The sequence below is a fragment of the Typha latifolia genome, chromosome 6 (assembly GCF_019914945.1).
Source record: "Typha latifolia isolate L0001 chromosome 6, TyphaL0001v2, whole genome shotgun sequence".
Classification (NCBI taxonomy): domain Eukaryota; kingdom Viridiplantae; phylum Streptophyta; class Magnoliopsida; order Poales; family Typhaceae; genus Typha; species Typha latifolia.
In genome coordinates, this window is record NC_133091.1 from 11,817,245 (window position 1) to 11,831,253 (window position 14,009).

General features: G+C 37.1%; 3 protein-coding genes and 1 long non-coding RNA gene across 5 annotated transcripts; 1 reads left to right on the forward strand and 3 right to left on the reverse strand.

Moving 5' to 3' along the window:
• Positions 1–1,133: 1,133 nt before the first annotated feature.
• LOC140791387 (uncharacterized) lies at positions 1,134–5,060 on the forward strand. The gene is made up of 4 exons (XM_073141937.1): positions 1,134–1,325; positions 1,429–1,890; positions 3,565–3,605; positions 3,750–5,060. The coding sequence occupies exons 2-4, from the start codon at positions 1,581–1,583 to the stop codon at positions 4,737–4,739; spliced, it is 1,341 nt and encodes a 446-aa protein (XP_072998038.1). The 5' UTR covers positions 1,134–1,325; positions 1,429–1,580; the 3' UTR covers positions 4,740–5,060.
• Positions 5,061–7,502: 2,442 nt separating this feature from the next.
• On the reverse strand, positions 7,503–10,109 carry LOC140791363 (disease resistance protein RGA2-like). 2 transcript variants are annotated; one of them, XM_073141900.1, is made up of 2 exons: positions 9,427–10,109; positions 7,503–9,320 (listed from the first exon to the last, which is right to left on the reverse strand). In XM_073141900.1, exon 2 carries the CDS (start codon positions 9,039–9,041, stop codon positions 7,638–7,640), a length of 1,404 nt encoding a protein of 467 aa, XP_072998001.1. In that variant the 5' UTR covers positions 9,042–9,320; positions 9,427–10,109; the 3' UTR covers positions 7,503–7,637. The 2 variants fall into 2 exon arrangements, with proteins under 2 accessions (XP_072998001.1, XP_072998000.1); XM_073141899.1 differs by having other exon boundaries at positions 7,503–9,358.
• Positions 9,091–9,714, reverse strand: LOC140791172 (putative disease resistance protein RGA1). The gene has a single exon (XM_073141585.1). It carries the CDS (start codon positions 9,712–9,714, stop codon positions 9,091–9,093), a length of 624 nt encoding a protein of 207 aa, XP_072997686.1.
• Positions 10,110–11,332: 1,223 nt separating the features above from the next.
• On the reverse strand, positions 11,333–13,476 carry LOC140791364 (uncharacterized). Its single transcript, XR_012109558.1, has 2 exons — positions 12,831–13,476; positions 11,333–12,731 (listed from the first exon to the last, which is right to left on the reverse strand). It is a non-coding gene; the product is annotated as an uncharacterized lncRNA (long non-coding RNA).
• Positions 13,477–14,009: the final 533 nt, after the last annotated feature.

Sequence of the window (14,009 nt, forward strand, 5' to 3'; positions counted from 1 at the left end):
AATTTTATTAAAGTAGTCGTCCATCGCATCGAGATCATGGACACTATCACCTAACCCTCCTGCACACTCGATTAAGCCAAAAGGTAAAGGCCAAATTCTTGTCTCTTTTGGGTCCCACGTCTAATCCTTTTCTATTAGTCTTAATAAATAATGTCACTGTGGATGCTAATATGATATTAACCAATTGGTCCTTTTATTGGAAGAGTTGGCTTCATATTTTCAAGGACACATAATTGGGATTTTTTTTTTCCATTTCACACCTTATCTTATTAATATAATGTCTCTTACATCATACAATTTTACTAGTTCTTATATCATCTTTATGTTTTCTTATTAGATCGCGAGAGAGCTAAGGGTTAATTCTATTTAGATCCGTTAAATTATCACTATTTTTTAAATACGTTCTCTGAATATTTTTTACTATATAGATCTGCTAATTCAAAATATTTTTTGATTTAGAAGTTTGTATAGTTACTTTTTTTTTTAAGTTCAAAAGTAAACTGGGATAGGATAATAAAAATTTCAGATAGTATATAGTTCAGAGTATCATACTAAATGGAATTATCCATTAAATTAATTATGTTCTTTAAAATAATAACATTTTGTTATTTTTTGGTAAATATTTTTGTTAGTTTAATCTAATTAATTATAGTTAAAACTTAACTGATATGAGAATAATATAATATTACCTGATAAAAGTGGTTTAAAACTTGTCAACAACCATTCAATGTTAACTGATATTAAAGCATAAGAAGCTGAATTAAATTCAACTATTTTGAGCCGTTGCTAATTTCTACATAGACTCTCTCACTTATTTTTCATAATACATTAATCCTTTTAATTATAATTTTTTAGAATTATCTATTTTATTAATTTTTATTAAAAGTAACATGTACGTGTCTTACTAAAGAAAAAAAATAAGGTGATGCATATAGAAAGAAATAAATAATAGTTCTTGGGATCTTAGTGTAATTATTCTTAAAAAAATTAGTGATATTGTAAAATGGGGAAAAATAAATAAAAATATTTATTTAATTCCTGTGAAATAATAAGTCACGTGAGTCCCACGTGACCATCTCCGTTCCCAAGTACGGCGGCCATAATCTATAGTGGGGTGGGGGGAAGCTGGGAGTGCCATTTGTTGTTGTTGTTTTTGGCTATTTGTGGAGAAAGTCGTCTCCTATTGCCCTTTTTTCCCCTTTCCCTCCGGCCCTTATCGTCAAAGGTCGCACCTTTTCCCCCTCTTTCCTATCCCTTTTCGCCCTTCTTCTCCGCCACCGACCCCGCGATCTCGATCGGCCGCTCTCCTCCCCCTGCACCATCAGGTGCCCGCTTCTTCCTCGATCTTTATTGGCTTTCGTCAAAGTTCTGGTCCTTCTTGATCTGATTGGATTTTGTTATCTGGGGTTCAATTGGATGGTTCGCAAGATTCTGGCTTTGTGCTTAGTTCCTGGGAATTTGGGTGGAAAGCTTTTTATTTTGAATGCTGTCATACAAGAATAGCCAAGACGGGTGCTCTCTGTTGCGTGGCCGCTAGGCCACATGGAGCGAAGTCTAATCCTTCCAGTAGAGACTGCTCCATGGATCCTAGTGAGCCTCGTTGGCGAATGAACTCGAGCTTTTCGCCTCCAGCGCCGCGAAGATGGGACTGCAGGTACCAGTCGGATGGTTTACCTCATAGGATTCATGACGCGCAATTGTATGGTTCATCAGTATCATCACAGAGTAAAGGAAGTAGGAGGAGGTTCGGCAGTGATCATCATCATCATTCTATTTCTGATGGGGCACTCTCTGATTTAGGGAGCCCAGCTGAGAATCTTCATGCTCCTCCTCGGTGGACTCCTTCGCTGCAAAGATTCGATCTTGGAGAGTTTTCTACTCCATCAGGAGGTAATTGATAGATATATTGGGATAAGTAGTTACAGCTGTTTGATGTCTTTGCGTACCTATGTTTTTCTTTTACATGACCTTGATTTTTGAAGCCCATAACTGGTTTCTAAGATAGTGTTATTTGTTTTTTTTGTTTTTAAAGTAAATAAGGCCATTAAATATATGTTATGGTAATCATTTTAAAGTTGAGGTGAACTAAGTAAACTCACAAGGTCACTTAGATTTTAGACGAGAAAAAAAAGTTAGAAGACAGTAGGTTTTTTTGTTTTTCTAGGTTTAGCCCAGAAACTCTGTAAGATGTTGTTGCCTGATAAGATAAGGATTTATCTCGTCCTTATATGCTAAAATCTCTAGCTAAATCTCGGCTTCAAGGAGTAAACATTCTGCTATCTCTAGGAGTGGGAGTTTTGATGAATCTTAGCATATCCCATTCTATGTAGGATTGAAGTAGTCCTCCTTGGTAAGAATGTGAGAGTTTTAAGGGGGATTAAGTAAGGAAAAGGGCAACCAGAGGTGGACTATTTGTAATCTTCTGTAGACACTTGGAACATGTATGAAATTGTTCAGTTGCACTTCAGGTGCCCACCCTGTAGACCAGCCACCAAAAGCCTAGGCATGAAAGCACTTCTCAGACATGCATATGGACATCTATAAGTAAATTCAAAAGAAAAAAAAATTGTTGAGTTTGCATATTGGAGGAGAATGCAGACTTAGGTCTTATAAAGTTGTTGTTGAGATATCTAACATAGATAGTCTTTCTATGATTGTTGCAATATTATGGAGGGAGTAGATTACATTGGAGTTTTTGTGCTGGCAAGTGCTAATCAACAGCGGCGGAGACCGGAACTTGTATACTAGGGATGTGGGTTGCGGTGTCTAATATAAGTAATCATAGTGATATAACTTTCATATGTGCTAGTTATGTACTAAATAAACATATGTTGGCTGAGAATGGAAAAAGTTATAAGTTCTAAGCAACATAGGAGAAGTTTATTTATTTATTTCTTGTTCTGTAAAGTTAAGTTTCTGACCTCAAATTGAAAAAATTATCTAATGTTTTCCAAATTAGGAAACATGATAGACTATTTGGAGTCAAAACAGTTCAGTTGGAGGCTATAGGATCTTTTGGCTTCATCGCAAAGCATTTTCACCTATTAATCAGATTGATCTCGCATTTAGTTGATATTTAGTCTCATGTTTGTAGAACAAGGTCAGAAATTCTGTTATGCCATCAATCTACTCCCTTTCTTTTTCTTGCCTTTGTTACATTGTATTAGGTGATCATATCATTACCCACTACAGTTGTCATCGATATAAAGTGGAAATATTGACTTTCCAGTTGACTGCTTAAGCTTCTGTTTGATCAAATCAAAGCTTTCACTGCAACTATACTTAAGTATTAACTTGCTCAGATGAGCTTCCAAGAGGTTATCCTTTTTTCCTTTTTTTCCTTTTTATTTTTTTTATGATGATACCCTCGATATATGTACTTGAACTGCAATACTGCATATATATGCCAATGACATTAGAGATTAAAAGTTTCAGAATCATTTTCTTTTTGTAGAAAATTTATGGTGCGATAATCATTTATAATCATTTAATGTGGTTAGCAAACCTCCTTATATTTCTTTGAGTGTGATTGAACTAATCTTCAGTTCTTTCTATTTGCTTCAGGAGCAAGGCCTGAGACTTCTGTTTACCCCTGGTCTAGTGAGGTAAAATATCTTCTCCCAGTTCATCGAGACATTGATAACCTACTAAATTGTAAATATATGTTCATTTGGTGGTGTGCTTTCTCTGGAAGTTGAAAAAATGTTGCTTATGGACACTCTTTGAAATTATTCTACTTTTGGTTGCAGAGGCATTTCACTACTGCAAGTTCTGCATCCCCATTTGTGGAGTCCAGTCAGTGGGCATCCACAAGCAAGCCTCCAATCTTCCTGCCATCTCGTAATTATTCAGGCAGGCGTTCATTCATGTCAAAACCAGTTTACCCCCTAGTGTTCCGAAATCCTGTTTCAGAAGCTGAAGCTGGTGGAATGCCTGAAACTAGTAATGACGGGAGGTTGACAGCTGGTGCTGATAGTTTGGCTTCACCTGCTTCCCATGAGAGCCTAATGAGCCCAGAGCTCAAGCTTCATAAGGCCCTGACTGAACTCCGGAAAATGGAGGATTCTCCAGAACCTAGTACAAGTTCAAGGAGGGAAGGTTTTAGATGGAGTAACTCTAGTAGTTTTGACTTTGGGTATGATGGAGATGCCATTGACATCACGGAGGACATTGGTATGGAATCCCAAAGATTCCCTACTAATTCAGTAAGATATGAGAAATGTGGGTTATGTGAGAGATTACTGTGGCAGAAGTCTCCTTGGAGTTCAAACAGGATTGTTAGAAGTAGCGATATGCCAATAGCTGGGGTTCTTCCATGCGGACATGTCTTTCATGCAGATTGCTTGGAGGAGACGACTCCAAAGATCCAAATTCATGAACCTCCATGCCCTTTGTGTCTGAGAGTTGCTAATGATGATCGAACTGTATCATTCTCAGAACCTCTTCAGGTGGCTCTAAGATCTGTTCGCAGGCTTCAAGGTCCTAACATTGCTTCTAGTAGCGTTAGCGGGACCAGCAATGTAAACTCCCCTCGGAATGAGGACTCCTCAAAGAGAAATCAGTCTCTTCCACTATTGAGACGCGGGGGCTCTCTGATGAGGAGTCATTTCAAGAAGCAGTTTTCATCTAAGCGGAAGATCGGGAAGGATCTCTTCAGTGCGAAAGTTTTTAAGAAGTTTGGATCATCAGCATCGTCATCATCTTTGTCACGGCAACATAACCGTGATCAATCTGGGTGATCCTTCAAAGATAGATGGAATGCGATAACATGGTAAAGCATCCAGATATCCTTGTATTTTATGGGTCCACAGCAGTCCATGTACATTCTACTCTAGAGGCTGAAGATTTAGTCATAGAACCTTCTAAAGACTAGTTAGTTGTACACTGCTTATTTTCCATGGCAGGCATCAATACTACGTTATTTTTGTTGTATATTAAATGTCTCATGGTTTTTTATAGATCACATGGAAAATATGAGGATGGATTTTGTTTTGTAATAAATCGTACCTACCAATTTCCTGGATGAGGTGAAAGTTATGCTGGGGAAGTTTGGATTGGCAGCTGTTGATTATTGTTTGATTGTTTCCTAGAACCTAAAATAAGGAATTTGTGAAAATTTTCTACCTTCTCATGTGATTGCTATTTAAAATTAATATATCGTATTTAACTTTTTGCTTGCAATCTTTTGTTGTTTTTATTACTTTCCCATTCTTAACTATCTCATAGAGAAAGATTAGCTTAACAAAATATCTAGGTATGACTACTTTGATTATTTTAGAAGGTATTAATTTCCTCATCAGTTTCACTTGTTATCCAAACCGATCAAATCTCTTTAAAGATAACAATACTTCCAAACCCAATGTCTAAACCTAACAAGTTCCAATTAGTGTTGTCCACCAAGAAGTAGGCAGACCCATCACCATTGGTACCTGATGCACTTCTTTTCAATGTCAAGAGAGAAGAGAAAAAAATAATAATAATTCCAATGGCAAGAGAGGAGAGATAAAAAGAGACTAACCTATTTACTATTATACCATTTATTTATTTAATTATTAAATAAATAAACAAAAGATATAAGATCTATAAGATTACTCTTTAGGATAAATAATTATCCAAATTTATAATTAGATTACCGGTTTACCTTCTAATAAAAAAAATTTACTAGTAAAATTAAAGGATATTGCACTTTAACTCATATCTTTTTAGTTTAAATACTTAATCTCTTTATAATCTTTGGTCATTATTTTTTTCATCATATTTAATCCAACTAAATTTCTGAATTCAAAAATTCTTATTAGAGACAAAAGTCATAAAAAATTAGATAAACTTTTCGACCCATACAAAATAATTCCGATTATATTTCAAATAACGAAGATATGATAATATATATGCTTTCGTTATATGTTTGTCATGTAAAATTCAATTAGTTTTATTTTAGATAAGTGAGTTAAAACGTCTATCTAATCCTCAGCTATTTTGTTTCTAACGAGGATAATATTAGATAACTTTCATACCATTTTAAGAAATTTATATAAGAGCAAAATAATTTTGTCTTAATCTTAGTTCAGTTTTAATTATGTTTAGATTTAATTGAAGAAATGATAGTTTTAAGAGGACTCAATTATTTTGATGGTAATTATGATATTTGAAACGTTTTCACAAGAAACAGCTTCAAAGTTGATTACTTTTGCATATATTAGTCTTATTGGATCCGGAATTTGTGGTCAATAGCTAATTAGTTCTACTCTTTAAATCCTAGACATTTATACGTCAAGCATCAATTTCCAGCAAAGAGATCAATTTTCTTAAATTAAGCATGATTAAATTCATATTAGGAGCCCGTAATCCGTGTGTTTAGATGCATTGAAGAAAGTGTAACATAACAATTCCACGAGCAAACTGCGTTTTTGTAAAAACTAGTTAATTATTAGATAATAATTAATAATTAATCAGCAAACAATAAGATAAAGAGAATAAGATTCATATAATTCAAAAAAGAAAAACTTATTTTGGCCTTGTAGATATTACATTGTTAAATTTCATCCAGATGGTAATTCTAACTTAGACAAACCAACGAAGGTATATTTTTGACACAATAAAAATAAGAAATTTGTCTGATAATAAAACCTCATGTGACAAGATGTTAATGATAATTACTTTATTATGTAAATATCACTTTCTAGGGGTAAATAAGAATCACACAGAGACTTATTAGATAGGAAAGTTAATTGACTTGTTAATTACGATTAAATCTTTATGGGTATATGGAATAGTAGTTGTAATAAAAATAATAAAACAAGTAAGGCATAGAAAAAGATTGATGTTCTCTATTACTTGTAACAGTTGAGTTTTCAGTTAGTCAGAACTACTCTGCTCCAGTACCTTTCTCTCTAATTACATCTCTCATTGAGGTACTCTGCTCCAGTACCTTCTCTTCTTTCATATCTGTATTAGTCCCAAATTCTAGTGGCTCAATTCTTTGGATCTTTAGATGTGTCATGTCACGAATAGCTTTTGGTGACTCAATAAGCATTCTACACCTCTGAATGTCTAGTATTCTCAATTCCATAAGATTACCTAGAGATTCAGGTAAACTTTTGAGATTTATACAACCACATAAGTTCAATGAATGTAGCTTTTGGAGGTTCCCAATCGAGTCAGGAATTCCCCAAAGTTTTCTAGAAAAGGAGAGGTTGAGGTGCAGCAAATTAGTAAGTTTTTCGATAGATACAGGAAGAGCACGAATATTAGAACCACCACTGATGTTCAATGTCTCCAAATTCATATGATTGCCCACAGATTCAGGTAGGCTTCCAATATCATAGTAGTCTTTAATGTTCAATGTCTTCAAATTCATAAGATTCCTCAGAAATTATGATGCAGAATAACGTTTTGATTGTAGAGTTGAGAACAAAAAGTAGGGAGAAATAATTAAACCCGAGGAATCTACCAATCGGGGTGTCGGAATCCATCGACGTTGAAATCCACCAACAAACACTCAATAGGCAAAAGCTCTCAAAATATTCATTAACATATAAAAGATGATTACAAGCTTTTATATAAGCCAAATGAAATAAAAAACAAAAGACGAAAATAGCCTTAAAATGTGACTAAAAAATAAAAGATGAAAAATAGCCTTAGAAGGTGAAGTCACAACCCTCATTTAAGCCAAGGAGCCACGAGTGCAGTCCTTTTTCCATACGAAAATAAAATTTAAGAATAATGTGTCTCTCCAAAGATTTATACCTAAATTTGATGTTCAATGTCTTCAAATTCATAAGACTGAGCAGAGATTCAGGTAGACTACTAAGAGCATAGCAGTTTTCGATGTTCAATGTCTTCAAATTCACAAGGCTCCCTATGGAGTCAGGAGGACTTTCGATAATCGAATTGCGTGATATTATCAGTGTCTCTAAGGTCCAAAGTTTTCCTATCCTTGTATCTACTTTAAAGTCGCCCGAAATTTTGAGCCACCTTAGTTGTTTCAACTTGTATATTGAAGTCGGTAGCTTATGTTCTTCGGAAAAATAATCGAATTCTAAGACTCTAAGATATTTAGTGTATGGGAAGATATCCTTACGAAGATACCTGCATTCTCGGAAGTGTAGTGCTCTAATCTTTCGCGGTAAATCTCTCTGGAGCTCCGATAGTTGATGATATTCGATAATTGATGCATAGCGACACTCCTCGGGATTAATTTTTGGGCTCTTTCCAGCTTCTAAGACTGAAACTTCATCCCCAGCAATAGATGTTGCTAGATCGTACACCAAGTCGTGCATCTTGTAAGTTTCTTCTTTAGTTTCTTCAAGAAATGAAATGGCCAGCAGGTAGTTGACATAATAATCACCAACATGTTCCTGCTGAATGAACCTTTGAGCAATCCATTGCTGAATCAGCATGTCCTTGTGTAGCTCAACGGCTTTGGGATACCAGGAGCAATAAACGAAGCATAATTTCAATGGGGAGGGCATATATTGATAGCTTAACTTTAGAGAGGATATGATTTCATTCTCTGACTGGCGTCCACCTTCCTCTTTCTTCAATTCCCAAAATTCACTATGTAATACTTCCTTCCATGCATCTTCTCCACTCTTAAAGCAGAGCATGCCTCCAAGAGCATTAGCTGTCAAAGGTACACCTTGACATTTCTCTGCTATTTTCTCTCCAATTGATACTAGATTTTGATCTCTCGCACCATCTGACCCGAATGCCCTTTGCTGGAACAACTTTGAGCAAACATCATCTGACAAGAACTTCAACTTATGTGGGGCTTCATCGCTCATGATTGAAGAAACTCGTTCACTGCGCGTAGTCACTATTATTTTGCTATCTCCTTTACCATCTTGTAGCACCTGCTTGAAGTCCTTCCATTTTTGCTGATCTTCATTCCACACGTCGTCCAAGACAATCAAGTATCTCTTCCCGTCTAGAATCTCTTTGGCTCTTTTGATTTTGGCCTCCAAATTGCCAAGGCTATTCCTATTTGCAGTTGCAGATGATAACAATATATCTTCGACCAATTTCTCCACTTTGAAGTCCATGGCATGAACCCATATCTTAGGGTCAAAGGCATTCTTTATCCTGTCATCGTTAAAGATCAGTATTGGCAAGCGTCGTCTTCCCCAATCCCCCAATGCCGACTATAGAAATAATAGAGACAGCGTCACTGGGAGACAGCAACCTATTTATTATCTCTGTCGCTTCTTCACCCCTCCCTAAAACATCATCTTTGTTCACTGCAGAGAAGGTCGTGCGGCCCTCAATTACTTCTTGTTGATTAGTGATGGCCTCCTCTGTCAGACTGTATTTGCTTCTTTCTTCTGCAATTTTGTCCAGAGTCTTTCTCATATCTTTCAATCTGTAAACCATAATTGGGAGATCCAGATAAAATATTGACTTGGAGCTGCTGGATAAATAGTTTAATACCTTTGTATTCTTCGACTGGTTTTGGATTTGGAATTGGTCCAACATGTCATCAATCTCATAGGCTGCAGATTTGAGCCTTTTCAACCAAACGCGCACAAATTCGTCATTCAAAGATCGCTCCTCGGCATCACTGAGGACTGATTGAATTGAGAGCAAGGTGGTCTTCATGTCTTCTAGGTCATTCTTGAAGTTCCATAGCAGTCCAATCTCCGACCATAGCCCAGAGCCTAACTTTCTAACTAACTCCTTCACAACGGCAGATGCAAGAAGTTCTCCCACAATCACCATGCCGACTAGATCTCCTAGAACCCCTGGGTGAAGAAAGGAAATTGGATGCCAGAGAGATGAATGACTTGCAATGGAGTTAAGCTTGTTGTGGTTGACTCCGAAGTCTTGGGCGCGGCGCAGGCTTTCATTGACATGGATTACTTGAATTTAGTAATGGTAGAAGACAAGAGGACAGCTAGCTGCAAGTGGATCCCAATTGGTTTTTTTTATTCTATTTTGAAAGACACGCATATTCCTCTTCAGCCGACGAAAACTTGGTCGAAGTCCTCCAAAACCAAATACGACCAAAATTTCTTGCTTCTTATCTTTTAACTAAAACGCCAACTCCCAGAAGATAATTGAGATACGTCAAGATGAATATCCCCATTTTGACTGCTTGGTGCTTCTTTTGACTGTCCAAACTTTGCCTATCAAAAAAACATAAGCTAGATATGTACATAATTTTAAACCTTCCAAGCGTCTAAAACTCCCATCTTGGCTTTCTTCTCTGAAATCTGCAAATCTAAAATCTTTTTCTCTTGCCGAGGGCCCTGTGGAAAGCAGGGAGAGACATACAGATAAGTTCAGACTTCAACCTGGTACTATACATCAATGGCCAATCTCTCTCCTTCATTTGAAAACGTAATTTTCTTTTTACGTGCTTAATTCTCTCTAGAATGGTCATTGTGATGAGTTCATAAATTCTAGCAGATCGAGAAGTTGTGGCAGTGATCTCTTAATTAGTAATTAGCTGTTTAATGGTTTGAATAGCTAAGGAGGAGTCCTCAAATCACAACGAATTACTTTATTTACAAAGAACCTATTGAAAGAAGTTCTTACATGAAATATCTAAGATAAAGAAGTTAATATGAAATGATGCATTCTCAAAGTAGTCATAGGTAATTTACTTATGATTCTTAACAACTGGATCAATTTTTCGGTTCAAAGTTGCGATGTGCTAAATTGATTCTGGATACATGCCCACACTATCTCAACATTGCAATCATATTCATATGGGATCCACAACGGCAAGCAGAGCTAAAATTAATATCCAAATCAGTTGGATCTGAATATGGATCTCTATTAACTCATTTAATTCGACCGGGTTCATGCTCAAACTTATGGTCAAAGATGGAGAAAACTTTGATTTTTCACTCAACTTTTTCCTCACCTCAACGCCGGCCCTAGCTTTGCTAGAGTTTCTCGCTCCACTCTCCTAGTTGACGGGCTAGGGAAGAAGAGAAACCCCCTTTTCCTCTTTCTCCCTCTCTACTTTTACCCATGCGATACAGTCGCCCCTCACCGCACCCGTCACCATAGCTCCTCACCACGCCCGCCGCCACAATCGCTCCTCACCGCTACTCCTTATCACCGCACCTCACACCATGCTCGTCGTTTTCTCACCACCCAAAACCTAAACCCTAAATCTGAAACTCTATGAAGAAGAGAGGCATTACTGCATTAAGTTCGCCATTAATAGCCATGCCATCTTCAACCTTGTACCGATCACCAATTTCGAAATGTTAGTTAAGCACCCAAATTACCAACTGTCTTTCTGTCTAATTCCATCTCTCATTTAAGTACTCTTCTTTCATCTTTGTATTAAGAATTTAGAGAGTATATAATGATAGAATGAGCATTGGTAAGCAGTTGAGCCAATGGTATAAACCTGAAAAAGGAAGCAAGTATTCTAGTGTAGTAATTAAACAACATCTTGAGGAATGAACTCCGCTGAGACGATTGGTTTTGCTTCCTTGCCTCCACCTCCTTCTGTTCCACTGAATCCACCTCCCGACCCGCCTCTGGCTGTTGGCCATGTTAATGAGATAGTAAATGATGCTCAAGGTGCTGCTCCAACGATAGTAAATACTGCTGGGCCTAATGAAGAGATACCAAAAATTGGCAAGGGTGCCGTTTCAAATGCCAAGGCTAAGGCTCTCTCCTCGTCATTCCCCAAGTCGTGGGCGGAACTGTTCAAGGCCACCTACACACGAGCTGATCCAAAAGGACCCGCTGCCGAATACTCATCTATACTTCAGAGAATCGTACAAGCCGCCACGACGAAAGCTGCAACTGTTCCTGCCAGAGTGCAAGAGAGCAGGGTTGAATAGAAGTTTAGCCTTATAGGTAAGTTTCTCGGGAGACCATCTCCTCTATCCTATCTTGGTAAGGAGACAGAGAGGAGGTGGAAATCTGCTAGAAATCTCCAAGTTATTGATATGGCTGCTGGCTTTTGCACTTTCAAATTTTCCTATGAAAATGATATGTTAAAAATTCTTACAGGAGGGCCATAGACCTTTAGAGGCATGGTCCTCAATCTTATTCATTGGAGGCCGAATTTCCACCCACTATCTAAGGAAATCTTATCTGCTCTCGTTTGGGTGCAATTGGTCGAGTTGCCGGGGGAATACTGGCCCCAAGATATGCTTATGGACATTGCTGCAGATATCGGCAAACCTCTGAAGATTGATGGATATACCCTCGCCCGTTCTCATGGGCATTTTGCCAGAATTTGTGTTGAGCTTGATCTTACTAAGCCACTTAAGTAATTCACCCTCGTTTTGCCTGGAGAGCAAGTTATTCAGGCGATGGCCTATGAGAATCTTTCAGTTGTTTGTTTCAGATGTGGTCATATCGGTCACAGGATTATTGCCTGTCCTAATGGGCCTGAGGTTAATGAGAAGTCCTCTAACCCGGTGGAGGGCGATCAGGTTAATAAGAAGTCCTCTAACCTCCTGGTGGAGGTTAATGAGAAGTCACTACGCGTAGTCACTATTATTTTGCTATCTCCTTTACCATCTTGTAGCACCTGCTTGAAATCCTTCCATTTTTGCTGATCTTCATTCCACATGTCGTCCAAGACAATCAAGTATTTCTTCCCGTCTAGAATCTCTTTGGCTCTTTCCACCTTGGCCTCCAAATTGCGAGCGATATTACTATTTTCAGTTCCCAATGATGACAGAACATTGTCTACCAATTTTTCCAGTTTGAAGTCCATAGCATGAACCCATATCTTCAGCTCAAAGGCCTCCTTTATCCTGCCATCGTTAAAGATTAGTTTGGCAAGCGTTGTCTTCCCCAGGCCCCCAATGCCGACTATAGAAATAATAGAGACAGCGTCACTGGGAGACAGCAACCTGTTTATTATCTCTGTCGCTTCTTCACCCCTCCCTAAAACTTCATCTTTGTTCACTGCGGAAAAGGTCATGCCACCCTCAATTACTTCTTGTGGATTAGTGATAGCCTCCTCTTTCAAACTATATTTGCTTCTTTTTGATGCAATATTGTCTAGTCTCTTTTTCATGCTCTTCAATTTGTGAGCCATAATTGGGAAGCTCATCGAAAAAAATGACTTGGAGCAAGAGAAGTATTTCAATACCTTGGTATCCTTTGACTGGTTTTGGGTTTGGAACTGGAATTGGTCCAACATGTCCTCAATGTCGTAGGCTGCAGCTTTGAGGCTCTTCAACTAGAGGCGCACTGATTCCTCGCTGAAAGATCGCTTCTCGGCATCGTTGAGGACTGCTTGAACTGAGATCAAGGTGTTCTTCATGTCATCGAGGTCATTCTTAAAATTCCATACCAGCCCAAGCTCCGACCATAGTCCGGCGACGAACTTGCTAACTAGCCCGTCCACAACGACAGAAACAAGATGTTCTCCCGCCATTACTAGAACGATTAGATCTCTCGAAACTCCAAAGCAAAGAAAGGAAATAAATACCATAGAGAAGAATGACTTGAAACAGAGGTAATTGAAGTGAAGGGTCAATAATACAACTGGAATTGGATCCCATTCTTTTCTTTTTCTTTTGGGCGAAGGAAGGCATATAGTATACCTTGATTCCTTTCTTGCTTTCCATCTTTACTTTTCATCATGCAAGTAGCTATCCATTTATTAAGGTGGTGATTGGTTTGTGCATGAAGAGTAATTATTTATAAATTAAGTTTTTTTTTAAATATAAATTTATAATTAAATATTTATTTATGTTATTTTTGTCGAATCACGTATAAGTTATCACAAAATTTTATACAGAGGGTGTGATAAAATTATATACGTTTTCTAAGAATTTTTTTTATTATATTTAATATACTTATTCATAGTTTATTAATTAAATAAAATTTCTTAAATAAAATTATTCAACATAATTATTTTATTTTTCAACCAACAAAAAAAAGTAAAAAAAATTATATATATATTTAATTTTTGTAAAAAATATATGTATAAAATTATCCTTAAAGAATCTTTTACATGAACAGCTTAGATTTTTATTTCACATCCTTAACTTCCATTGAGAATTGTTGTATAACTCGAAACA